The sequence below is a fragment of the Vitis vinifera genome, chromosome 1 (genome assembly GCF_030704535.1).
Source record: "Vitis vinifera cultivar Pinot Noir 40024 chromosome 1, ASM3070453v1".
Taxonomy (NCBI): domain Eukaryota; kingdom Viridiplantae; phylum Streptophyta; class Magnoliopsida; order Vitales; family Vitaceae; genus Vitis; species Vitis vinifera.
Window position 1 is genome coordinate 23,891,777 of NC_081805.1, and position 27,404 is coordinate 23,919,180.

Genomic DNA, 27,404 nt, shown 5'->3' on the forward strand with positions numbered 1-27,404 from the left:
TTTTTTATTTTCATTTAAAAAAAAAATCCTTGAGAGTTTTTTTTGGTTAAATAATAAAAAGTTTTTAAAAATTTATACCATTATTAAGTTGATGTTTTTAGAAACAATTTTTAAAAATAAAGTAAAATAATTTTTTATTTTAGAAACAATTAATCAAAGAAACGTCCATATATGGTTGGTTAGCTATAAATTATGATTGGGTCTAACAATAAACTCTCAACCACCATCTCTTACAAGAGCTGTGTGTTTTTTATAAGAATTTAATTAACATATGACGAATTTTCCACCAAAACTGGGAAATTCAATTGTTGATACTTCAGCTCATTGCTGCTCTACATCCTGGGTATTAGTATCATGGGCAGAGCTTTTTGAAGGATGTTCTTCGTGGAAAGGATCATCTTCACCATGTACACAGCTCAATCTAGGAGAGTAGTTCCAGCCCGTCACCACTTCCAGCTCATGCCCATTCGATCCTGTGCCATCTTCTCTCAACTTTTTGAAGAACATGGACGACCAGTAATCCTTTGCCAGGTTCTTCTCCCATGGAAAGTAAGAAAGAAATGAATGCATTAGAATATGATAGTATGATACTACTCCTATGGCAGCTAGAAATCATTCAGAACCCACCATTTTCATCAACTGCAGCAATTCATTCAGGGCATTGTTGAAAAGATCAGGGTGTGCCAGATCAGGAGTTGTCAAGATTTCTTGCCGGTTCCGGTGAGATATGTTTACCTCCATTGTTGCACCTGCACAAATGCAAAAATGTGCATGATGTAAGATTAGAATATGTTCCCACATACTTGGATGGTCCAAAAATAAGAAAGAAAAAAATGTACACTCCAGCAGTGACTATGAACTTGGTTTAGTGCAGCCAGCCCAGCTCTGAAAAATTTCCCCCAATAAAAAATCTGATTTTTCTCTGAGATGAATGCCAACAATGCATGCCATGTTCAGTTCTCATATATTTACTCACTAGTTTGTCAAGTACCAAGTATTCAAAAAGAGAGAGAGAGAGAGAGAGAGGGAGGGAGAGAGATTGGGATAATCCCACTTCAAATGGCAATCAAGAAGGAAAAGGAAGTCGCAAGCAGAGAAAAAATATAGAACAAACTAGTGTGAAGTGGAAAGCCACCATGGGATCACAAAGTGGAACTAGTTTTGACTTTCAGAATTGCTTTAAACACATAACAAGGTAGCATATAGAGACCGAAGAAAGCAATCCTAAATCCTAAGATTAAGGAAGAGTCTAAATGGGGCCATGGGCTTTTGTTTTTGCATTTTCAGAAAAGGCCTGCGCATGCTAAAAAATTAAAATAAGGTCCAAGGTACGTTGCCTTTCTCCCACCTAAAACTGCAAAGGGATTGGATGAACTTCTGTCTAGTATGAGAAATAGGTGGCAAATCCTATCCTTCAGAATGATGAACTTAACTTTTATGGAAAATTTTCATATATAGAACATTCATACCTGCAATTACATACTTCTCAATAATGTGCCGTGCCATGTAGATTCTTCTCACTGGGTCATCCACAGGTATTTTAGCAAGTTCATGCACTTCATCATAAAAATGCACACTCTCCCCAGCCAAACAACTACAATGATGGAGAATCAAATAAGGCAACTTTGGTATCAGATTAGATTGTGTGAGTTTAAATCTTAATTTCTTGTCATCTTTTTTCTCTTCATAAAAAAAGTTCCTGGAAGGCTTTCCCAGAAAAAATAAAAATTCCATTTAAGGATCCATTTATCTTAATGCATATTTTACAAAATATTCATGGGGAAATTCATCGTGTTTCTTCAATTAACTTCAGGAAACTACCCTATTCACAGTTCAAAGATGAAATTTATTATCCTTTTGCACCAGAAAATTTTATTCAGAGATATATCCTCTCGAAATAAAGTTAAGGATGGGAGAGGCACCTGTCAGCAAATGCCATGAAGGACTGACGGAACCCTTTGTTCAGAAGAAGCTTATCCAGAGGTTCGTTAGGGTCTATGTCTGGTGCTGGTTCCCGTTGTAATAATAGTCCACTATCGGGTATGCCCAGGGCACGGCCCATTGTCTCAAATTCTGTGGCTTCCCTTTTCCTCAAGCTCATTTTTGAGAGCAGAGGTTGTGAACTTGACATGGAAAAGAAAGCCAGTACAAGAATACTTGCCTGTGAGACATAATAACCTGAGTAATATGAGCAAATACATCCAGCATAAGCTTAAGGTTTAAATAACTCTTGTTCCCAATCAACTAACAATGACAGGGATGCACAAAGCTAACAAATAAATAAAGCAATGATTATTATCATACCATAATTAAGAGCAGAAATCTAGAGGTAACTTGAAGCCATTCGATATCATCATGGATTTCATTCAAAATGTAAGCAGTAACCCATAGTCCTGAAGAAAGAAAAACTATGAGTAAAATGTGACGGGAGATAAGTATTTGGGAAGCAGCTTGATAGGGAAACTGAAAAAGTTGATCCTAAGCTCTAACAACTGAAACACCCGGCTTTGTGTTTATGCCTGCTAGCAAGCAAGTTCTTGTATTTTCAAATATCAACCAATAAACATCACTGATATGCTCAAAATTGGTCTAAAACATGCAAAAGAATTTGCACACTGAAAAATGGAAAACTTAGCAAAATTTTTGAAATAGAAATTATCTTTGACACATTTGAAAATAACTGTCGAAATATTTACCAAATATTCAAGGAATATTAACATTGACATCATCATAGGGTTTGCTTTAAACATGACGTTACACTGAATCTGATTGACTGTGTAAAACAACACATACTGTTCTAATATAGGAAAATTTTACTGTCTAACATGAATAATCATTGATTAATTGCCCTTTCAATAAATTTTATAAGGAAAAGACAATCTCAACTAGGAGTGCTGTACATCCATATGTTGAACACAAGTTGCACCTAAAGCCATAAGACCAAGGGCACGTCTGTCTGGGCATCATGTGCACATCATAAAGTAATAAAGAAGTCTATAAAAAGGTGAATTCATAGTGCTAATCCTTTTTTTGATAATAACTATTATTCAAGCTACTTAGTTTATGAAGAAGTCAACTGCCTGACTTAGAGGACTGCGGAAGCAGTCAAAACGGCTTAGATATTGGTGCTTTCATTTTTCAAAAATTCTGAATTCACATAATTTCAAAATGATCAAATGACTGAAGGTTCCATAATCATATCATACACATAAGTTCATAACAATTTTATATATAAGATTACTGAGTAACATACTTTAGGTTCCGTAATAAAGTCATATTGAGGCTAGAGTAATCATTGCCTTCTATATTTATATTGGATTCTTCCTCTGGATTTCGACGACTTGTAGAGAAAATAATGTATAACTACATTTAATAATACTCTACACTCTAAAAAATGTCACACAATGCAATGCAAACCTTTTTAGTAAAATCTGGAAAATGGTAATTCACCTCCCTAGGAAATATTTATGCCCACTGCCTAGAAGCATTCAGCCAAAGTGCTATGAAACTACAGAAAACAGAAATCATGTAAAAAGATACCATGAAGGCCTCTATTTCAGATTGAATCCCACCAAGAGATGTCGGGTTAATTTAGAGCTTGTTTAACAGTGATTCTAAGAAGTGTTTCTAACATTTTTAGTACTTGAAAACAACCTTTTTGATAAAAAATTTCAAGTATTAGAAAGGTTAGAAGTGCTTCCTAAAATCACTACCAACCAGATTCTTAGGGTAACCAATGAAGGGCTATAAACTAAACAATCCTTCTCCATTATTAAAAATATAATCCTACAAACATAAATTAAATAAAAAAACAAATTACAGAACTTTGTATAGAATCTAGATAAAAGTGTACCAACAGAAGAAGTGGAGACAAGTATTCCCCGCCACAGGTCTTTGAGTTCGTGAAACCTGAACTCTATATGTCGGATGGCCACCGTGAAACCAACCAAAGCAGCAACATATGTTGTGTGGAGGAGCACAACTGGAATAATCCATCGAGTCCCCAAGTGACATCGTTCATTTAGAGGCTTCTTCTTATGAAGCACTACAGTACAGACAAACTCTGTTGTTAATTTTTTGACAAGCGAGCAATAAAGATGTATTAGCAATGACTATCAAGAAGAGTACACCAGAGTACACAGGCCATATACAAGGGCACCAAAAGGCAAGTTCATGAACTCTGTTTATTTTTTATTTTTTATTTTATCAGAGACAAACTCTATTGTTAATGACAACCAATTTTTGTAAAAACAACGTATGAAGCAGAAGCAAACTTCAAATTCAATAATCGGTCATAAAGATGACCAGGTTGGCAACAACAAAATGCAGTGAACTGAAAGCCAATCATACAAACAATAGATTTCAACCTAATCTGCATGACTGTTATGGAATGATACTAAAGGGAGCATGCAAATCAGAATAACATGTTGTTAAACCACACAAAATATGAACATGATGAAATGAACGAAAATTAAACAACTTTTTTCCATGCCAGGAAAGGATTTCACTTCTCAGATGTTATGGACCTATGGTTCATGACAAACCACTAACCAATACTGAGGAAGGAGGATTAACAGGGAAACCTGTTGATTTCTAAGCCAATACAGAGCAAAATCAGATCAACTAATTAAAAAACAGGCTGAAGGCCCAAGAAAATAACAAAAATGGGTTTCTTGAGCTTCATTATATGATAATAACCTATAAAAAAAAAAAAAAAAAAAAAAACATTAAACTTGATAATTTTTAAGATCCTTGATTCTGAAACACCATTACCAAATTCAGTTGGGCAGTAACTAAAGCTGGGTGATGATAGGGCTTGATATATGTAATATGAGAGTGTAAACCCTTGATTTTTTTCATGGACTTTTCTGGCCTTACTCTGAAGTTTATTCTATGCTGAGTTATTCACCAACTCTCATCCTTTATGCCATGATGGAAGGAACTTATCCTTTGAATGTGGAAGTAGCCCCAATTAACATAATGCTAGACACACATTCTTAGATGTAAGTGCATGCTATAAGATATCCACCAGAAGTATTGATGAGGAGGCCTGCAGTCTAACCTGTCTAGCCCTTCTGTCACAGAGGGATATTCAATCTGTTTTATACAAACATGAAACTGATTCTAAAGATATTAAAAGAAAAAAAAAAAAAAAAAAAACAAAAAACATGGGCTTAGAAAATTAAAAAGTCTATTTGGACACACACAGACACCCAGAAGGATGCTCCAACTGCAGCATATTTTTCATCACAATGAATCTACCTAGTCCATCTGGATTTCTAAATCGGAAAAGTGATTTAAATCAGTGATTCTTACATGCAGCCCCGGCAATCCATGGCAAGACAATTGTTGGGAGAAAAACATATGATCTGATAGGTGGTAAACGTCTCCTGAAATATCAATTCACAAATGAGTGAAGCAAAAATTAGTAAGATATTGCACAAACTGATGAGACCATATCATGTAGTATGATGCAGTAGAATAACAAAAGAGCAAGGCAAAAAACCAACAATTATGTGATGTACCAACTGTGCATTATTGTAAAAGAACCCTGGGCCTCTTACCCTCTGATCAAACCTTTTCAAGCTTTAGGCAACTACCTACAGGAGCATTATGTAATAATTAAACTGACTGCTCATCCGAAAGAATGTGTCTGCTTAATATGTCTTACAATTAAAATTAATGTTCTCCCATCAGTTTATCATTTTCCTCATCCAATTTCAGGCCCTTTGGCTCTCCTCCCTCCTATTTTGTGTTATTTTGGGAGGGTTATGAATGTTTAAGGGGTAACCCAGCAGCCAATTGTTGGATCAATGTTTGATGGCTGAGTTGCCACCTGATGGCAAGGTGGATCAAGGTTTAACATTGATGTCCTGAGTTTGAAATATGTCAACTTACTTGACAAATATGTAATATAGTTGAAATGCCTGCACTATACGACAGCTCAGCAGCAAACCGAACCCAAGTGGGCCTTCAACCCAGACTGAAAGAAAACCATACTCAGAAAATATATCCTCGATGCACATGAAAATATTACCAATTATGCGTTGTGACAAACTAAAGAAATAACTTAAAAGGTTGTATTGATAATATAAGGAGTGAATAACCTGCCCAGAGATAACAAGACTGCCACCAATGCTTCTTCTTGAATTTCAGGAAATTGATGGACATCTGCATAAATTGCAGGATAACACTGTTGTAATGATCATTGCTAAGAATCTCATAACAAAAACCTTAGTGGATGACTTAAATGAAAACATGCTAAGCTAGACCATGTTATGAAAAACCCTGCAGCCTTACCACAATCGACAACAGAAGGTTGAGGCTGGCAAAAACTTGAATCACTGGAATCCAAAAGCCACTGCCTTTAGGACGAGGAACTTTGTGAACCAGAAAGGGTAATGTAGCTTTTATTAGTAACCTGAAAGAAGTAGCAATAAAAAGGGACATAAGATGTACTATAAAAAAAAAATAGTCACATTACTTTGGATTTAATGCCAATTGGGGTTCATCAGTAACCAGGGAAGATCAGAGACAACTGATCCTATTTCTCAGAGTCGAACATTGTTTAGATCCAATGGAAAGGTTTAAGGGGTTTGCCCAGATTTTGTTTAAGGCTATGGCCTTATGAGATTTAAATTCTTTATAGTCCTTTCTTCTTACTAAAATTTTTATCCCAAAAAAAATGAAAAAATATATTCTCTGAAGGAACACCCTTTCAACAAGAAGTATAAAAGAAAAACAACTTCACTTTGGCGTACATCAAGAACGTAAGAGGTAACCATGGTTCAAAATCTTTTCCTTTCTTCAACCAATTTATTATTGAAAATGATAGGCAAAGAAGAGGAAAAGGAAAAAGCCAATCCATGGATCAATCAGAAAGCCAAGGAATCACAATCAGCATCAATTTTTGCTTTGGCCTTTCGGCAAAAACCCCAAGCCAAAACCCTCAACCCCGTGGCTCTTACTCTCTAAAATCACAGAGAAAGTAGCATCAAACACAGACACATGAAAATTCTGCACACACAGCTGAATTCAAACAAACCCCATCAATGATTTCATAAGGAACAGAATGAAACAGAGACACCCGCAAGGAAAATCCCCCCACACAACTCAAATTAATACAAAACCCATCGATGATCTCATATACAACAGCATCAGACAGACACACCCACATGAAAAGAAACTCCAAACAGACCCCAATTTAGACAAGCCCATCAATAATTTCAGATAAAATCATTTAAACCACAAACCCATATAACAAAATTAAACAATCCACCATATCTTAAATTCTTACAGGATGAAGCAGAGGAGGGATATGGCAACGGCTATGTAATCAGATGGACAACCTCCATTCTTGCCACAGCTGCCCATTGCATGTGGCACCTCTGTACTATCAACCTACAGCTTGTATAATCAATTTATCATCCACCTGTGAACTATGGAAATTTTTTTTATCATTCACAGTTACGATGAGCCTCATTTGTTTGACCAAATGCGTGTGAAATTTGGTGAAGTAGTCCTAGAACACTGCTTTGGTCATGAGTTTAGACCCAGAAATCTATGCTTTGAACCACCTTACTTTTAATTAGGAGCATTTAAAATACTTTTTTGCCCATTGAATTAGGTATAAGTTGTTGGAACCCGAAGGGTAGAATCGACTTTTAAGGATCATTTTGATTTTTTTAATGAAAGGCCAATATGAATTTGGGATTTGTCAAAGACCCACATTTTTAAAAGTAGTTATTAAAAAATAGATTTTGAAATTAATTGATTTTATGAACACATTTTTAATTGTAACTCAAATATTAAAAATAGTTTTCAATACATCAAAGTTATTATATATATATATATCAAGCGTTTTTATCCTAAAAAATATTTTTGAAAAAAATTTAAGTATTTGAAAAAATTTAAGAAACAATTTTTAAAATCTGGAAAATCCTTTAGATTGTGTTTGGTACACAAGAATGGGGAATGAAAATGAATATTTTGATTTCATTCATATTTTTTTATGAATGAAAATGAATTTGATGATTCTATTACTAATATTTGAATGAACTTAGAAATTAAAGATTTGAATGATTATTTATTTTTATTATAATATTTGGTAATAATAGGAATGAGAATAAAAAAGAAATAAATTAATAATAATACCTTTAAATATAGTTTAAAATGATTTTTTTTGTTACTAAATAATAAGACTAGAAAAATACTATTATTATTAGATGAAGAAGCATTGGGGATTGCCGAATGAAATTAAAGGGTAAAATAATAATTTTATATCATTTGCTTGTAATGAATTGAAATCTCACTTATAAGTGGAATTTGATCTATATCGGAATCATTTTTTATTTCATTCCTATCTTCATAAAATTTATCTAAAAATAGGAATGAGGGAGGGAATGAATGACATGTCTATTTCTAGTTATCATTCTCATGTACCAAGCACCCCTTATAGTTTCAGAAAATCACTTGGTGTTTTTTTGGATAAACATTGAGAGTCCATTTGGTAGTGATTTTAGAAAGCACTTTTAACATTTTTAACACTTCAAAAAAATTTTTATTCAAGTATTAAAAAGATTAAAAATGTTGTCAAATCACTACCAAACACACTCTTAGAGCCTGAACACTTGAAATTTTTTATTATTCAAGTGTTAAAAATGTTATAAACGTTTTTTAAAATCATTATTAAACATAATTTTAACTTGCGTTTGATAATGATTTTAAAAAATATTTTTTGTCTTTTTAATACTTAAAAATTTTTATATTTCAAGTAGTAGAAAAACTAAAATCACTATCAAATGCACTCAGAAATGCCTTTAGCATTGATTCTTAGAAGTATTTCTAATCTTTCTAATATTTGAAAGATAAAAGTTTTTAAATGTCAAAAAATTAGAAACATTTCCTAAATTTATTGTTAAAAACACTCTTAATAGGTGATTTTTTGAAAAAATACTTCCACTAAATGCACTTCAAGTAAGAATACATCAAAACGCAACTCTTAACATCAGTTATAAAATGGGTGGATGTGTTATTTTTCTCTTTTTACATCTACCACTTTTTCCCTTTTTTCTTTTTTTCAACTAAGACAAATATAAAGAATAAAAGATGAATATTGAGTTTATTTTAATTTATTACACATCAAATTTTCAGAAGTTAAGGTAGTTTGGAAATAACAAAGGAGGCGTGTAACACATTCTTGATAGCACGCTTATCAAAAACCTTTGTACCAAGAGTTCGACTCTTGGAACAAAAAGTAATTTTTAAAAGAAATCAATATAAGTGCTAATATAAAAAATAAAAATAAAAAATATTTTTCAATAATTATTTAAATTTTTTTTAAAAAAATAAAATTTTATCGAATACCACAAATTTAATTCATTTCACGGCTCAATGTCACAAGATGCTTCAAATGACCCTCCCCATGGGCTTATAGGAGGTGGGAAGCTTCTAGAGACCCTTGGAGACACCTACACTCAGCTACAAAGTGGAAGAGTATGGAAGCTTTTAGAGAGAGCTAAAGATGTCCACACATCTCTACACTTGGCTAAGAGAGCATTGGAATAGTGTGGGGTGTTCTAGAATCTTCCAAAAGTCATCTTGTACATACCCTTGTACATAGACTAGTGTAGAGCTTCTAGATTATTGTTGATTTGCAAGGAACCTTCAAGGTTCTAAAGACTTCCTAAGGTGCCTACAAATAGGGTAAGGTCTCATTTGATCAAAGCACCACCCAATAACCTAACCAACCAAGTAAATGAGCTTCCAAGTACTTGTAAAGCTTCTTTTGAGTAATAAAAGTTTTCTATTCTTTAAATGTTGTCTACGATTCTCTTAGCTTCCAAATCGTGTACATCTTAGCCTAGCAAACTAAACATCAAGGGGAAGGCTGACTTAGCAACTTTCAAGCGGGTGAGTTGTCTAAGTGCCGCACGTGAACTTAGGAAAGGCAAGTCCGTGAAATCAAACTAATCTATCTGCATGCATATGGCATAAAAATCTGAAAAAATACATGTACTAGAAATTAATAAAAAATTAGAAAACTAGGATAAAAGCTGGGCTTCCCTAGAAGGCTATATTGAAGAATGAGAACTTCAAAAACCTCTTTCGATCAGCATAGTTGTTGTTACCATAGTGCTAATGGTTTTCCAGGAGGCTCCAACAACTTCCCAGTTGGCTCTATCAGCAGCACTGTGTTAGAATGTTACCTGGTAGTCCCACTCTGAGCAAGCTATGGCAGAGGGATCACAGGGAGATAGTGTCAATTACCTTCCTTGCTGATGATTCAGCCAGTGTAAATTTTTGTGACTTCCAGAAACTCATGGAGTTAAGACTTTGTTTTCCATCTCCTAAAAGAGAAGCATGCATATACAACTATACAAGAAAACATCCAATATTGTTAGTGTAGCAATAAGCAAAACTATGGCGACAAGCCATGAACAGTGTTGACATTGATGGATGGTACTAGAAATTGCTCATCAAGCATGTTCCGAATCTATAGTTGCATATCAGATTTTGGGCAGAAAAATGGTTATACATGTATTAAGTGTAATTGGAGACAAGAATAATGTACATTGTGTATATGGTCCAGGCTAAGCTTTTGTCACCCGTTGTTTTCGAAGGTCAAAGTGGTACAAACTTGGAAGTAGATGAGTAGATTGAAACCATCTGACATCTTCTATTCCAATGATTTTGATGTGTACCGCCATGATATCCCTCCTATCAGATTGTTGATGGCATGAGAAGCCATTGGCACAATGAGGTTTGAGGATGCAATTGTTGCATAGCCATACAAAACCCCGACAAATGTTGCCCTGAAAACAAGTCCATTGTTAGATCATGGCTGTGCACCCTTCTAGTAAAACAAATATCAACTGCACCCAGAGGCAGTTCTTGAATAATCTTGAAAGATAGTTTGATTTCTCCTAAAGACAATTGATTCAACAGCACACACTTCCTTAAGTTTCTAGTTTATAATGATCCTTCATTACTTGCAATGTGGAATAGATTCAAATGGGACTTTTCAAAAGTTGAAGTCCTTGGTTGGAAACACTGGCTGTAGAAGGATGTGAATGAGAAGGATGTGAATATGCCTAACAATAACCTAAATTAAACATCCAAGCTGACATATCTTCTTCGGTGCTTAGAGAAACAAAACAAAATAATGAAAAACAAAAATGGTTGGTATGGTAAATGGGGAAGACAAACCATAATATAGACTCGAACCAAAGTCAACTGTAAAAGTATCTAAATCAACCAAACAATTCATGGGATTCACTTCTATTTTTATTCCCACAAAGATTTCCTGATCAAGAAGATGGCTACCAGATTGCAAAAGAATATTTTCTGCCACCGCCCAAGTGAAGAACACCAAAAATGGCAGCAACCACAAATACGCTCTTCCAATTAACTCCAAAAAGTGGTAGCAATGCACCACGGAAAAGGAGCTCCTGGGCAACCCACACAAAATAAGAATGTAACATGATATCATTCTGAAAAACCAAAAAAACAAAAAGAGAATGAAAATGTGAAGTAAAAGATTTTGCAATGTATACCTCACTAATCCCTGGAAGAAATGCTACAACCATGTAATCCAAAGGTTGTAGTGAAGAAAGGACCTGCACCAGAAATGGAAATGTAGATCAGGAGTTCAATAAAGCAGCAAAGAACCATAACAGACTTGCAGCTGCAAGGATGGGCAACATGCAACCAGGGGCATATCTTTTATAGCTGACTTATCAGGACAAGCAGAAAATGGTCATTTTAATTTGAACCTATAAACATCCCATAGACGCTTTACTGAATATGCATCTACAAGTGAAAAGATAGTTGACAGACACAGAAAAGGAAAGCTTGAACAAGTTGAATTTAAAGATCCACGCCAAAAGAAGTGAGTACAGCTACCTGCTGATTAGCTGCTTCACTAGACTCAGCAAAATCTGGCCATGTTTTCAGTAGTAAGAATCGGCATGATGATACCATTATAACCAATCCTGCTATTAACTCAAGATGCCACATCTCAAAGCCAACTGTAGACAAAACAAAAATACATAAAAAAAAAAAGTGACTTTGTTGAGGTAATGAAACAGCTGATTATAGTCAGCACCATGAGAAGTAAAAAAAAAGAAGAAAAAAAGGAGAAAACAGAGAGCCGATTTTACATGAAGATGAAATTATCCAGAATTTTCCATGCAGCATTTGAGATAAATATGTCTCTTTAATATAAACTAGAGAATTCTCCAAAATTTCAAGAAATGAGGCAATTTTGATAATTTAACGAACAGGTTTCTTAAAAAAACCCTTTTTTGTTTATCAAAGAGCAATTCTTTTTTCCCTTTTTTTACCTTAGATTTTAAAATCAGAGATTCACTTTCAATATCTGTAGAACACATAGAAATGTCCAGATCCTTCAACTCAAAATTGAATGCTTTTGTTTCCTCCCAACGAGTCAATGAAGATAATACACGAGTAAAGAACAACACTAATGTTGAGCCAAAAGGCTGCCTCTTAAGTGAAGTTCATCTCCACTCAATTAGGGGTTATCTCAACTATTTGGGACCAGCCATACATCAGTTTTCACCATTAAACAGTGTCTAGGGCAAAATGCATCATGATGATTTATAGGTAGCACCACAACTGAGATCAACATGAGAAAGTGAGATGAGCTGGCTTGGACATATGCAATGTACACCAAGGATTGGATTGATGGCAACATATGTATGAACAATGTTAAAGCTAGGCAAAGAGCTGCCTTCCTAGTCCATGTCATTAAGTAGCAGATATACAATGAGATGGTACCCACTATTCAATATTGTAGTAATGTGGACATTGAGGCCCAGTATCATACTGCTTGAATGGCACTTGGCATCCTATTCATGATATTCTAATGCTTCATCAACTACATTCGGATACCAACATAGGTCATAGGACAACTTTGCACGCCAAATGGCTAGATTTATCATGTCACCAATCTGTTCAGTTTTTCCAACATTTTATATATATATATAATCCTTGACTAATGTGGAAAGTTTCAATCACAGGGTGTCACTACAAACATGAAATTGCAGGAAGAATCTTAATTATCATCAAAAAGAGAGAAAAATAGTAATAAAACTTTGATGCAGGAAAAGGTAAATCAGCATGGAGATTCATACATGATACTTCCATAGAGCAATCAAGAATTGGCAATCCTTCAATTGATGCAGTATGAGACACCTGTAAATTATAATTAGGAAAGAGAATTTAAATTCAAATAGTTTACCATGTAAAGAAAAATGCTTTTGATTTTCCTAATATGCCTTGTGGGTTCACATCCTAACAGCTCATGCTTTTAGGAAAGTTGGTAGTTTAACATAATATCATACCTATGATTAATTAGAGGTATCTAGGAAAATTAGTAGTTTAGACCCTATTTGGTAACTATTTTAAAAAATAGTTTTGAAAAACAGTTTTTAAAAATTGTTCTATAATGATTTGTAGAAAAAATATATGTTTGTGAACTTGAAATGTTTTTAATTTATTTTCAATGTTTTTAAAAACAAATTTAATATGCAATATTTTAATCACTTTCCATATTTGTATAATTATTTTTAAAACAACCCTCATAAAACAAGTGAAAATAACTTAAACAACTAAAAGATGTTCTCTAAAAACACTTTATTTTCTATTTTTTGTTGTCAAACATGTTTTTCTAATTTTTTTTGGTTCTAGACAACATAAAACTACTTCGAAAACATTTACCAAACAAACCCTTAATTTCTCACCTTTTTTTTTTGTCTCATTTAAAATGAATTTGAGAAAATCTTCTCGTTCAATACCAAATCACAAGAAGAAATTAGAACCGCTATACAGGTCGAAGTGTATTTTCATGCTTCAGTTTCATGAGTAAGGTGGTGTTTGTTTTTTTACTTAATTCTAAATAGAACCTTAATACTTAATAGTATTAAATATTAGGTTGTTTGTTTTTGTAGTATTTTATTTCTATTAAGTATTAAAAAGTAAAAAAATCATTGTTTTATTTTTTCTATTTAGAATTAGTAAAAAGTTTATAATAAGTCATGAAAAAGTAAAAAAACAAACAACCTAAATTCTAAAACTAAATGGTTTTTAGCAAAAAGTCAAAAAAACAAACACCACCTAAGTCTGGTGGAACAGGAATGATAAACAAATTGAAAAGAGTAACAGACTAAAATAAATGCTGACATATCTGAAAGTAAATACTAGAAACATGGATATATAAAGTGCTTCAAATATAAGTGGAGAAGACATCACGTTCAAAACTAAATGTTTGATCATTTGGCTAAGTGGTAAAGCACAAGGATGTAAATATATTTCATTAACATATTAATTATAAGCACTAGTTAGAACCTAAGGGATGAATTTAACAGTGACCAGTTGGCTTATGGTTCTCCAGTATGACTAAGAAATACAGAACACCAGACCTAGAAATGAATGAAAGGGAATCCTACCTGTCGAATGATTATACCCAAAGCAGCTATCAACCCAGAAGTGACAGTGCAAGCCTGAAGCACAGCACCCCTGGAAGGGATGGTGATTGAGCCTTGTGCAGCCAAATTATCAATAGGGGACACCTTCTTGTTATCTGGAACACTATCATCTTCTGATGGAAACCTATCTTCCAGCCCATTATCTTCATTGGGTGCAATCTTATTAGTTTGTAAAGTTAAATTTTTACGTGCTTGTCTGTCTTTTCTCAATTTCTTCACAGAGTTGCGACTTGCAAAAGCCCTTATTTTACCTCCAAGGCCCTGCAGAACAAAGATAAAAAGACAGGTTCTAAAAGAGGTGAAAGAAAGGCACTGTGCTTTGGTTTTGTAGACTTGTTTTTGGAATTCTAACTCTGGAATTAAAAAATCCTGCTTATATTATGGATTTGTTCATATGGATTTCCAGTCAATTGAATTTAATTCAATTATGCAACCACTAGCCTAGAAAAGCAATTATTTAGTGGAAGCGGCTCCCTATTCCCGTTCCAAGGAAAATATTTCTGGAATTTGGAAAAGTGATGAAATTGGGAATCTTACACAGAAAAATTTGGTGGGTAAAATCTTCTGCTTGTCATGGAGGCCAATTAACTTCCTACCTAATCAAATGTGACCAGTTTTCACAATTAGAGCAAGAAGCAAGGTATTAAGTATCTAAATAATTCATATCTAGCAATATCTCCAATATAAATGAATGATCAACAAGTATAACCCCAGATATATATCTCATCAAAATCCTGAAAAACCATTAAGAATATGTAAAAACTTACATGCATATATTAATCAATATATCCATATCATTTTTTGAACCTCATTAGTATTGCCCATATAGTTAGTGCATCCTTGGCAAGAAGCAAGCTACTAAAAAAACCATGTGTAACTGTAGAGAAAAATAAAGTATTGCACAAGTAACAAGAGAGTATTGGATATAGGAAACAAGGACAATTTTAACTCTTGCAGAAACCATATCCAATCTAACTTGGACACACAAACCAAAAAGAAAAAGCAAAAGAAAAAAGTATATATATATATATATATATATATATATATATATATATATATATATATATATATGTATGTATATATACTGCCATTTCTTGATTTTGGTTACTGGGAGACCAAAAAGAAAGAAAGAACAAAAGAAATAATTGGTTAAGAGGACGAAACGATAGAAACTGAGATCAACCCAGAAAGGCCATTAAGAACACAGAGAGCATTGATGGGACTAACATATGAAAATAGAGATTACCCAAGGTGGGTGAATTCCAGTTACACTTTTATATAGGTAAGTTTGATGCAGCAACTGTTTGTAGTGAGAAAACTATATCCAGTCTTGCTTAAACACACTCCCAAATCAAGAAACAAGGGTTTATTCATTTGTTTAAGCTCAACTTCCACGCAATAACATCTCTTTTTCTGAATTGGTTAATAGGGAATTACTGAAAGGAACCAAAAGAAAATGAAAATAATTGGGGTTAGAGGGTGAAGCAATGGAAACTGAGAGAAACCCACAAAAGATGATAAGAAAGCAGAGAGCATTGAGAGAACTAACCCATGAAAGTAGAAACCCACAAAAGATGATAAGAAAGCAGAGAGCATTGAGAGAACTAACCCATGAAAGTAGAAACCCACAAAAGATTATAAGAACGTAGATAGCATCGAGAAGACTAACCCATGAAAGCAGAAATTGGCCATGGTGAGTGAGTTCCAATGCCATTTACATGACAGTTTGCAGGGAGCAAACCCATAACTAGAGGGCTTTGGCAGGAACCCAAAAGAAATGAATACATGGGTGTTTTTTTAAATTAAAATAAAAAAAGGAAAGAAAAAAGAGCCACATGTTTCTAGGGTATTTTGGGCAATTCTTCTTCCTCCATTTTTATCTGCTTTATTTTAGGTCCTCCCTTCATGTTTATGATAGTAGCCAATGGGTTGTTTTTCTCCATTATATTACTTTTCTAAACTATGAAAAATAAAATATTTGGCACCTAAATTGGTTTGTCTTTCTCCTTTTTTTTGCTTTTCTAAATTGGACATCTAATTTGGTGTTTTTAGGCTCCCATTACAAACAAGAATATCTGTTTGATATTGAAAATAATTTTGTGTTTTCTATGATAAAAATACAGAAAAAACTCGTTTGAAAATAAAAAACTGTTTTTTATTTTTTAATATTTAAAAACAAAAATATGATATTTTTAGATAATATTTTTAGTTGTTTTTTATTACTTTTACTTGTTTTTTAAGGGTCTATTTTAAAAAATAATTATACAAACATGTAAAATGATTAAAAATAAAATAATAGACATAAAAATTATTTTAAAAATATAGTAAAAAATATTAGAAACGTTTTAGGTTTTCAAATAAACTTTTGTTTTACAAAACATCATAAAACTATTTTTTAAAATTATTTTTCAAAACAGTTTTCAAAAATAGTTACCAAAATAGGCTCTTTGAAAACTATTCCTTTGAATCCATTTGTTGCTTTTTATTTATAAAATAAAAAATAATAATAACTTTTATACAATTATATTAAAAATTATTTAAATAATTGAGATATTTAAAAGTGATTTTTAAAATTATAAAATAAATATTTTTTATAAAAAAAGTTTATCTATATATATGGAAAAAAAATTGTGTTTCCACACACTCATATAAAAATAATTACAAAAAATAAGCTTTTTTATTGGTCAAATGTAATAAATAGGATAATCAAAGTTAGTACTTAGGATAGTCAAAAATAATATTTATATCATTGAATGGTAATACTTGAGTAGTTAAAGGTGATAACTTTGACTAAAAAATATATGAAATGTTAATTATTTTTAGATAACTACATGCAAATTATATTTTCTAAATTTGATTTTCTATTTTGTGATTTTTTATTTTATTTTATTATGAGAGTGTATGGATGGCGTTTTATCACCTAAGAATCAATTTGCAACTGTTAAAAGGGCCTTACAAATTTGGAACTGAAGTTGTTGAATGCAGCAAGGAAGCATGAAGCTTCACATGATAACAACTCCATTATAATCCCTGTAGTCTGCATCATCATATTTGCTTGCCTCCCAACATGTCATCAAGCTCAAACAACTTCTCATACAGGGCATTTCTACCAATCTCAATATACCTTCACTTTGAAAATCAAAGAAGACAACAGATCCAGAATACAAAGAAATGAAGGAATAGTATCATTTCAAAGCTGGATTCAGTGTTCAACTATCTTGTATTAATCTATAGTTAAATATTCCAATTGGGAACAAAAAGATGGAAAAATATGGAACATTATGGAGGACTGGATTCTCTGAAACCCTAAAACGTTCAGAGAACAAGGGTAACAAATTTATGAATATGGACGGTATTGGACAGAACTATGTAAGCTGGGACAAATGGAGAAAACAACATGTATCTATGGTACAAGATAAATCGTGTGGGTGTTTTCCAGAGGGAAGATGGTCAGGCTTGGTTACAAAATGGTGCCCAGAAGCCATATGTGCAAGAAGAGCCAATAGGCAATGAGGCCTAGCCTTGCTCTTGGACGACTCATCAGAATTCGGCCACCAGATACCCTGCATAGATTGGAAAATGACTTAGACCTTGACACAAGTACCCATCTGGTGAAATGCAGTCTACGCCCACTTATTTACCCAATAACATTCTTCATTTTTTTATTTTTTATTTCAGATAATTGCCTTAATATGAAACTAAAGCTTATGATCTCAGTCTGACAAGAACAATGGTGAGCATTAGTGGCAAGTGGTAACAATTAAAACCTTGTTCAATCTTCCACCATCTGGATTTGCTCTCATTAAGTATAATTTTCCGAGTCTATGTTCTTAAAGATGTGATCTGCAGGTTGTTTAACAGAAAAGGAAATGTAGCAGAACTTAAGCAGACGGTTTAGTGGTTACCAAATTCCATCAATTCGATCTGCAATCATCTTTCCTTGTTTCGGGATGAACCCTGATGTGTTAAGAGACTTGAATACATGACCTGCAAAATCAAAGCTTAATGTAAGTCACCTAAGCACTGGTACTGCTTAGGAAATGTGGAAGCTCTTAAACAGCAAACCTTTATCTTCATCTGTTTCTTCCTTGATTAAATGATCAGATTCTGAATCAATATTTAGTGCAAGGTGGTCAGTTGATCCCTTCCGCAGAGTTCTCACGTGAGCAGCTGATGGGACAGGTGATACTGTATTCGTCCCAAGTGGTCCCTGCATAGCATTAGAAGGCTATAGCTTTAAGAATGCAGCTAGAGAACATTAAAATTCACATGAGAGCAGAATTTGGAAGGGCAAGCATAAGGAACATGTACATAAGCACATGCTTATAAGCAAATCTATCATGTATGGATCACCTCACCTACTTGAGAATCATCTTAACTTTACATGTTGGCATGTATTAATATCAAGGAAAAGCCCCAATCAGCCATCAGACCAGACCATAAATAAACAGTAGAAAGAGTTGTAATATGACAATTGAAAAAGCAATTACCCAGCATATGTCCCATCAAGTGAGGTCTGGGAAGGGTGACATGAAGCGTCTGTGGATTTATATTTGTTAAATGAAAGGAACTAGATCTAAGAGCACATAGGTAAATACATGAGCCACAAGGTTCCCACAATGGGCTTAGCATGAAAATTGGACTCTGTATGGAACAGAAGTGTGTTGCTCTTATCAGGGCAACCTAAAGATAGAGGATTGCATGGCACATGATCAAATCAGACAATCATCCAACATGGTTAATGGAAGTCCATGAGCTGTCAAGCATGGTTGTGAGTTGACAAACAAAATGAAAGACTGATCCAGTCAAGATCCAAACTATCAAAGGAGCTTTAGTAATTTAAGTCATTAATGAAAAATCAATTGCTTGAATAAGAAAGCATCCTGCAACTAATATGATATGCCTAATTTTTGTCTAAAAGACAACCAAGAAAAAGTTCCATTAACTATGAAGGAATACAAAGGTATCACTAGCGTCTACATGCCAAGAATATAACATGGATTAAAAAGAGGAAAGGTCCAAAATCATCGCAACAGTGAAAGAAACAAAATATGGGGAGATAAAGATAAAATGAAATTTGAATAGGCATTCTCAAAATTGGATGCCGATGCTCCTTGGAATTCAGCGAAAATTATATATATACATACATACATACATACATACATACATACATACATACATACATACACACATGCACACAGTAAATGATGCATAAGACAACCGGATCAAATCAACTTTTTACAGGTGCATAACAAAAGAAAGGTGAAAATAAGAGAAAAAAGGTGAGCTAATGAATATGCATCAGATTTCAAAGCAAAAGAATTTGGTGATAAACTTCATGTACAAGAAGAAATTATAACAGGGAACATGTAAAACAATATTTACCACATCTTCAATTTCAGATATTTCTGATCCAGACGGCACTGAGGGTGCTTCAAAGATGCCCCTTTCCTGGACTGCCTCTGGTGGAGATGCCCTAGCATGAATTGAATCTTCAAGTAATTTGACCTTGGTTGATAATTCATCCACAACCTTTTGACCCCCAAGCAACTTGGCACCAAGTTCCTGGGCTTTGGATTTTGAATTTTCAGATTCCAGGATTATATCCATAGCCAGCTTTTCTAATACCGTCAATAGTTCCATCACTCCAGCAGATTTCTTGTCTCCAACTAAATCATTACCCCCCAACTTCTGGATGATTTTCTCCAGACTTAATTCCAGTTCATACAAATCATTTTTCAACTTTTCTGAGTCCTGCTTATCATTCCTCAGATGTTCCATTTCAAAAACCTGTGTCGCAAGTGTTGACTGCAGCTCTTCTTTTTCATGAGACAATAAATTCATCTGATGCTGCAACTCAGTAACACAGTCAATTACATGAAACAGCTTCTTTACATAAACTGCATTTGGGGGCTCCAATTCTTCTGCTTCTGACTCTGCAAAAGGGATTTTAATCTCATCTATCTTGTCAAAGAGAGCCTTCACTTGGGATGCTGACAGGAGAGAACCTTCTACCTCTGGAACAACATACATAGACAGAGTATTAAGACTAAAGCGATTAATGAAAAAAACAAAGTAATAGGCTTAACAAGACTAAATGATTGATGTACCTCGTTCTTTCATCAAAACCTGATTGGAGAATGATGAAAATTCTGCTTCTCTTGCCTTCAATTTCTCCTCTATTTCCTGATAATCCTCTAGTCTAAGCTTCATGTCGTTGCATTGGTTTTGTAATGCTTCTGCATCAGCCTCCAACTTGGAAACTCTTTTTTGGTTTATATCCCTCTCTTCTATGGCTTTTTCAGAAGTTGTTCTCATTTCATCCAATTCATTTTGCAAATCTTTAATGGTGGTGGCTGACACATTCCTTGCATTCTCAAACATTTGAATCAGAGTTTGAACTTTTCTAGTAGCAACTGACAACTGTTCTGCTGTCTTTGCATATTTACTGCTATCAATCCTTTGTTGATGCTCTGCTGCATCTCTTTCTCCCATAAATGTGAGCTGGCTCCAATTAGAACTTTCCAACTCAGGGACAGAGCTCAGTTTTGGTAGATTGTTCTCAAATTCAAGCTGTAATTCTTGATTAGCATCAGTACAAGCAGAGAGTAAAATCCCAATATCATTTTCTAACATGGTCACTGTATTCTCTTGGGCCTGTTTTTGGATTTCCATATTCTTCATTTTCTGTTTCAGTGATTCCACGTGGTCAAGCACAACTATTACTTCATCCCTCGTTGCCTGTAACTTCTGCAAAAGAACTGCAATAAATCCATCCATAGAAGTGGAGAAGCCTTCAATCTTATCTGCAAGAATTGTGTTTCTAGAATGGAATGCATCCACTGTCTTTCTAAAATATGAAGAGATATCATTGCCATCCGCAGGATTTGCCTCATCATTAGCCATTCCAACATTCACAATACCATCAAGGCCATCTGAGAAACGCTTTGAAGCAGAGGAATCTTCCTGGCATTTTTAGAGGAAAAAAGGAGCTGGTCAGAGAAAAGTTGCATGAAGATTAGCCCAGAGCTAAATAAGTTGCAATTTTGAAATTTTTTATTATAAGACACATAACCACACATAGGAACAGAGGAGACAGAAATAGAGAGATGCACATAACACAGAGTGAACAGAACCAAAAACTTAACGCCAGAAACTAACAGAACCAAAACTTGAAAGTACCAGCTGTTTTCAGGAGAAAAAAAAAAAAAAAACACCATGATCGTTCATGCCCATGTATTCAAAATTTTGTATCATCAATAAATATGAGTGAAATGATTTTTATCCTTACCAACAAATCTGATTGTTTAATTAGTCATTTAATCACTTTAATACATTCAAAAACAGAACTAAAAAAATTACTGAGAAGAAGAGGTAAAATTTCAGAAGAGCACAAGACAGAATGTAAATGCACACAAATACAGCTCAAACATACAGGCACACACAAACATACAAATATTCAATACTAAACAAGAAAATTTTGAAATTACCTCCACAAAAGGATTATTTCCCAATTGTTCAGAAACCTTCTCAATAAGAAGTTCCCTTATGTTCTTGAGAACAGAGTCCATGTCTTTCAGGCTCTCAAATTTTTTCTCAAAGGTTTGTTTCAGTGAGGATAATAGAGTTTCATCCTTCAAAAGCATCTGAAGATCATTAAGGTGACCAAAGAGCTCCACAGACCTGCTTTCTAAGCTGCCATGTGTTCCAGCCAACTCTTCCATACATGCATTTAACCTGGAATTAAGCACTAAATTCTCCTGTTCAACCACCTTTTTCCCATCAACAAGTTCAGCAATACTATTCTCTGCCTTCGATAAGGTGCCTTCCAATGACTTTACAGTGGTATACACATCTGCCAGCTCTATAGCCTGGGAAGCAGCTTCCTCTTTGACCTTTCTTAGCTCATCAACCAAATTGGCTCTATCAACTTGTGCAGCATTCATTTCTTCTGCTAGCAAAGCTGCATTGGCTTCAGCATGGGCAAGTGCACCTTCAATTGATTTTATAGTTGCATAGGCCTCTTCCACTCTGTTGGACTGAAAAGCAACTTCCTGTTTCACTTTCTCTAGTTCTGTCTCAGCAGCAGCTCTAGTAGCTTGAGCATCCTCTTTCTCATTCATTACAGCAGAAAGATTCTTTTCTGCAATCGCTAACGCATCTTCAAGGGAGGTATGGGCGGAACAAACCTCAGCAAACTTGCTAGCCTGGAAAGCAGCTTCCTCTACTGCTTTCTGTAACTCTTGTTCAACATTCGTCTTACCAACTTCAATTTCCTTCTTGTCTTCAGCAAGCCTAGAAATGTTTTCTTCTGCAACTAACAAAGCATCTTCCTGTGATTTTATAGTTGTGTAGGCTTCAGCTAACTTGCTGGAAAGAGTACTGGTTTCCTCTCTCACTTTCTCCAGCTCTTGCTCTGCATGTGTCTTAGCAACTTCACATTCACTAAAGTAAGCTGCAAGCCATTTCACCTTCGCTACAGGTTCTTCAAAAACTAAACCACCGGGCACAACAATACCATCGATAGACTCGATTACTCTCTGTAATATGTTATTGCTCTCCACTAAGAACTGCTCCAATTGATCCCTCTGATCTTTTATAGCCACAACATCAGCCTCCAATCCTGGGATGCGTTCCAGATCAGTGGACAATCTATCAACTTGATCCCTGTGGTCACCAAATGCAGACTCCAGCTGCTGCAAATCAAGCTTTAACTTTTCAATTTCATTATTCTTTTCATCCAAAAGAAATTTCAAGCTTTCCTGCTCTTGTTCCCTTCGGTCTTTTAAAGCAAAAAGATCAGCCTCCAACTTTGGAATGCGTTCCACATCAGCAGATAATTTATCAATCTGACCCCTGTAGTCACCAAATGCAGACTCTTGTTGCTGCAACTCCAGCTTTAACTTCTCAATTTCCTTATTCTTTTCATCCAGAAGTTGTTTCAAGTTTTCCCGTTCTTGAACCAGTCCCTTGCCTTTCTTAACTGCCAAGGATAACTTTTCCCTCAGTAGAGCTAATTTCTCCTCAGATCGATCCAGATCTTTCTGCAAAGAACTCTTTTCAGCTTTCAGTGCTACAAGTTCTTGGGATACCATTCTTAACTTATCCGTCAAATTACTCACTTCCAACCTCATCGGCATCTCTTCTTCTAATATTTCCTTACAAAGCGTCAACTCCTGATCTCTTACATATAAGAGACTTCGAATTCTTTCAAACATTTCTTCATCAGCGCGAGCAGATTCAACGGAGATCTCACTTTGTTCTTTTATCTTCCCCAAGCATCTGTCTATGAGCATGGTCACATCAGAAGAAGGCTCATGGATCCCTTCTTCATTGTCCATTGTAATTCCAGAAGCATCCAGCAATGCCCTCACCATGTGATGTTTCTCTGATGAAATTTGCTGCTCTCGTTCAGTAATTTTTTCATGACTGAATGTTAGATCTTCCAATTCCTTTTGAAGATAATCTTTTTCCTGTATCTCTGCCAAAAGGGATGTGGTCAACTGGTCAACCTCATTTTGTGCTGCTTCCCTAGTCCTAGAAATTTCGTCTTGTAATTTATTTATTTCATCTCTGGCCTGGTAAAATGATTCCCCAAGCCAACGGACTTGAGATTCCAAGTCTGAAGATGAAATAGTTTCTGGTAGATCAATCAAAGATAAGGCATCCCTCAATTTGTGGAATTCCAAGGAAACAGTCTTCAGTACATTTCTCTCATCCATGAGCCATCCAAGTTTCTCTAAGATATCCGTTGATTGAAGCTCCTCATTTCTACTGGTCCCAGACAGGACTTCTTCAAACTTCTCCACAATTGCATTCTTCCATGAAAGTTCTTGCTGAAGAGAAGATGCCAGACTTTCACTTTTGGCCAACTCCTCCTTGCTCAGTTCAGCAGCCTCTAAGGCACTTGACTTATTTTGCAAATCAACTAAACATTTCTCAAGCTCACTAGTTTTATCAGCAAGAGACTGTCTCAGTGCATCACGTTGTTGAACCAATGCCTTCCCTTTTGTCACAGCCAAGCTAAGCTTCTCTTTGGCATTAGCACATTTATTCTTTTCCTGCTCAAGCTCCATTTTTGTTTTTCCAAGTTCTGTACTCAGCATCTCTGCTGTCACTTTGTCATTCTCAAGCTGTCCAACCAGTTTTCTATTTTCCCCCTCTAAGTGGTTTAGTTTCTCAACAAAGTCTGCTTCCTTTCTTTTGAGCTCTAGCAACTCAGCCCGGACAGCAAAAAAAATTGTCCCAGAACCCTCTTGCACCCTGATATCAGAGCCAGTCTCAGTCAAAAGCTGCCTAAGTAGATCAATTTCAGAAAGGAACTGGCTATATTTCTCAATTAGTTGGGTGGTACTTTTCTCAACATGAGTTATTTTTCCACTAACTGAATCATCCCACAATTCTTCTTGATCAACAACTGAGCCAAGAGACGCAAACATCCTGTTTGTGGCACCCTCAATGTGCTGGTTCTTTTCAAGTTCAACCTGAGAAGCAACATCGTGTGATACAGAAAGTTCATTGACCTTTCTGTTGAGATCCTCAATCTCTTGATCCTTCATAACTAGAATTGCATGGAGTTCTCTAATTGTGCCTTCTGTCTGTAACCGTTCTTCCAAAGCACCTCTAACAAACATAGAGCACTCATTTATCATCTCACTTAAGGGGGTATCAAACACTGGTTTATTATCCTCAATTCCTCCCCTTTCTGATGTATGAAGAAAATCAACCAACCCACCATCATTTCCACCCGGCAATTGCAGCTGAACTGTCAGAGCCTTGAGCTGGTGGTGAAGACTAGCAAGTTCTTTCCCCAACATCTCTCTTTCTTCCTGCATAACATTTACAATCAACACCAATCCTGAACTTATTCATTAAAACAAACAAAGTTCCATAGATATTTAACCTCATATTCTCGTGGAACACTTCCTGTCTCATCCACAGTTTTCCCCAAATTGCCCAGTTCAAGAAGCCGACCATCCTGTGCAATGTGCTCTTCATCGGAATACTCTTGGACTGATCTCCCTCCATCAACATTCCTCCCATCATAAGCGGTTAACTCCTCAGGAGCATCAACAAACATGTCCTCCTTTCCCGCATCATCTAATTTCACCAACACCCCATCATCATCATCTTGGTCAACGTAATCCACCCGCACCGGAGATTCGGATCCCTACATTCAGTGTTACTTAGCACATACACATACACAACAACATACAAATACAAATGAAAAATATGCATATACATGCACACGACAATCAATATACTTCAATACCTCATGCAACCAAAAAAAAAAATTCACAAAAAGCTAAATTTGATTGTGGGTACCTCATTAGCTGAATCACCCATGTCAACGGGGACTTGGGCGGCCGAATCATGCTGTGATTCAGAATATTGTACGGACATCCCATCTGAATCAACACCCACCACGTCTAAGCTTCCAATATCCACTGAATCCAACGCTACAGTCGGTTGCTCTGAATCATATTCTCCAGACATCTCAATTGATCATAACCCACATCCAGATCTGCAAAAACAACAACATATGCACTTCAGAATAGTGAATTCGTTCAATTCAACACCAAAACAGTATTCAATCAAATGTATTGAAAAATGAAAAACCCCAAGAAATTGAGCGGAGAAGTGTGAGGGAAACGAGTGGAATTGAAGGACTAACCCCTTGGAGGATATGGAGGAATCGATGGTGTTGTGGATCTGGTGTTGGTTAGGGTTGTTGAATTGCGTGCGATGAAGACGACAATGGTGATGCGTTCTGTGTCCGATGGGAGTGCGCAACACAGTAAAATTGCCCCTTCGTTTCGTTCATGGGTACAATAAAACGACGTCGGTTTACCCTCCCAATAGACAATGACGTCATTTTCTTAATTTATTTATTTATTAAAAAAAAATGTAGTTTGTTGTTATTACATTTTTAGAAAAAACATTTATCATGATTAATTTTGGAATAAAAATAAACGGATAATTTGAAATTCTTTGTTGTTTTGTAAAAATTTATAAAGCTATAAAAGCTTATTTAAAAAAAATTCAAACATTTGGAATGTGTATGAATTTTGTAATTTTTGGAAAATGAATTCGTTGTGATTGTATTATAAGCTAATAGGGAATGGTTTGGTGACATTCCGTATCCTAATTACCATACGAAATATTCTCATTTATACTATATATTCCACTTCTTTGCATCTATATACATATTTGGGGTCAAAATAGTCTATTTGACCAAAAAAATATATGTGCTCCTTTAAAAACTTATATCCAATGTGGCTTCTTTCACATCATGTAAGTGTTACATTATCTTTTCATAAAAATAAAATCTCAATTAACAATTGAGGTTTTAGTTCAAAAATGAAGTTTCAATTGATAATTAAAATTTTTTTTAATTAAAAACTTAATTTGTGATTGAGACTTCAACTTATATTACAATTTTTTTTTAATGATATGACTACTATAGGGCAATAAAAAATACATTTTGAATATGAGTTTGGCAAAATATTAAATTAAATTTTTTTTTCCATAAAAGGGTTATTTTAACCCAAAACTCCATATACACACACTAAGCAATCACTATATATAACCACTATTGTAAAGGGTATGAACTTTAGTCCTAATTTGTATGCAAATCGTGATTTTCTAAGACCTTAAAATGATTGCTTTGTGAAAGAAAAACATATAAATTATTTTACTTAAGCCTATGTTTTGTTAGTACCTATTTAGTGGTTACTACAAATATTTTAAGGTTGTATGCATCAAAATGAAAAATGAAACTCTAGAATGGTGTTTGTTTTTTTAACTTTTTGTTGAAAGTAATTTGCTTTTAGACTTTAGGTAATTGTTTTTCTATTTTTTTTATAATTTATTATAAACTTTTTATTAAATAGAAAA

The 27,404-nt window shown here is 34.6% G+C and overlaps 3 protein-coding genes across 6 annotated transcripts; all 3 read right to left on the reverse strand.

The window, feature by feature from the left end:
• Nucleotides 1-149: 149 nt before the first annotated feature.
• LOC100247607 (regulator of G-protein signaling 1) lies at nt 150-7,564 on the reverse strand. Of its 2 annotated transcripts, XM_002267821.4 has the most exons (11): nt 7,298-7,563; nt 6,301-6,421; nt 6,108-6,171; nt 5,899-5,983; nt 5,317-5,390; nt 3,854-4,045; nt 2,305-2,393; nt 1,923-2,161; nt 1,470-1,594; nt 628-749; nt 150-534 (listed from the first exon to the last, which is right to left on the reverse strand). In XM_002267821.4, exons 1-11 carry the CDS (start codon nt 7,372-7,374, stop codon nt 322-324), a joined length of 1,401 nt encoding a protein of 466 aa, XP_002267857.1. In that variant the 5' UTR covers nt 7,375-7,563; the 3' UTR covers nt 150-321. The 2 variants fall into 2 exon arrangements, with proteins under 2 accessions (XP_002267857.1, XP_010654971.1); XM_010656669.3 differs by lacking the exon at nt 2,305-2,393 and having other exon boundaries at nt 1,923-2,178; nt 7,298-7,564.
• Nucleotides 7,565-10,411: 2,847 nt separating this feature from the next.
• LOC100252714 (uncharacterized) lies at nt 10,412-16,415 on the reverse strand. Of its 3 annotated transcripts, none has more exons than XM_002273007.4 (8): nt 16,177-16,415; nt 15,045-15,103; nt 14,469-14,768; nt 13,155-13,215; nt 11,905-12,029; nt 11,556-11,618; nt 11,326-11,450; nt 10,412-10,814 (listed from the first exon to the last, which is right to left on the reverse strand). In XM_002273007.4, exons 1-8 carry the CDS (start codon nt 16,292-16,294, stop codon nt 10,679-10,681), a joined length of 987 nt encoding a protein of 328 aa, XP_002273043.2. In that variant the 5' UTR covers nt 16,295-16,415; the 3' UTR covers nt 10,412-10,678. The 3 variants fall into 3 exon arrangements, with proteins under 3 accessions (XP_002273043.2, XP_019077240.1, XP_010654976.1); XM_019221695.2 differs by lacking the exon at nt 16,177-16,415 and adding an exon at nt 16,117-16,141; XM_010656674.3 differs by lacking the exon at nt 15,045-15,103 and having other exon boundaries at nt 16,177-16,311.
• Nucleotides 16,416-17,708: 1,293 nt separating this feature from the next.
• On the reverse strand, nt 17,709-26,329 carry LOC100257864 (trans-Golgi network-localized SYP41-interacting protein 1). The gene is made up of 9 exons (XM_010656680.3): nt 26,182-26,329; nt 25,833-26,031; nt 25,411-25,677; nt 21,998-25,336; nt 20,618-21,473; nt 19,893-20,524; nt 18,573-18,717; nt 18,413-18,494; nt 17,709-18,070 (listed from the first exon to the last, which is right to left on the reverse strand). Exons 2-9 carry the CDS (start codon nt 26,001-26,003, stop codon nt 17,968-17,970), a joined length of 5,595 nt encoding a protein of 1,864 aa, XP_010654982.1. The 5' UTR covers nt 26,004-26,031; nt 26,182-26,329; the 3' UTR covers nt 17,709-17,967.
• Between the last annotated feature and the right edge of the window lie 1,075 nt (nt 26,330-27,404).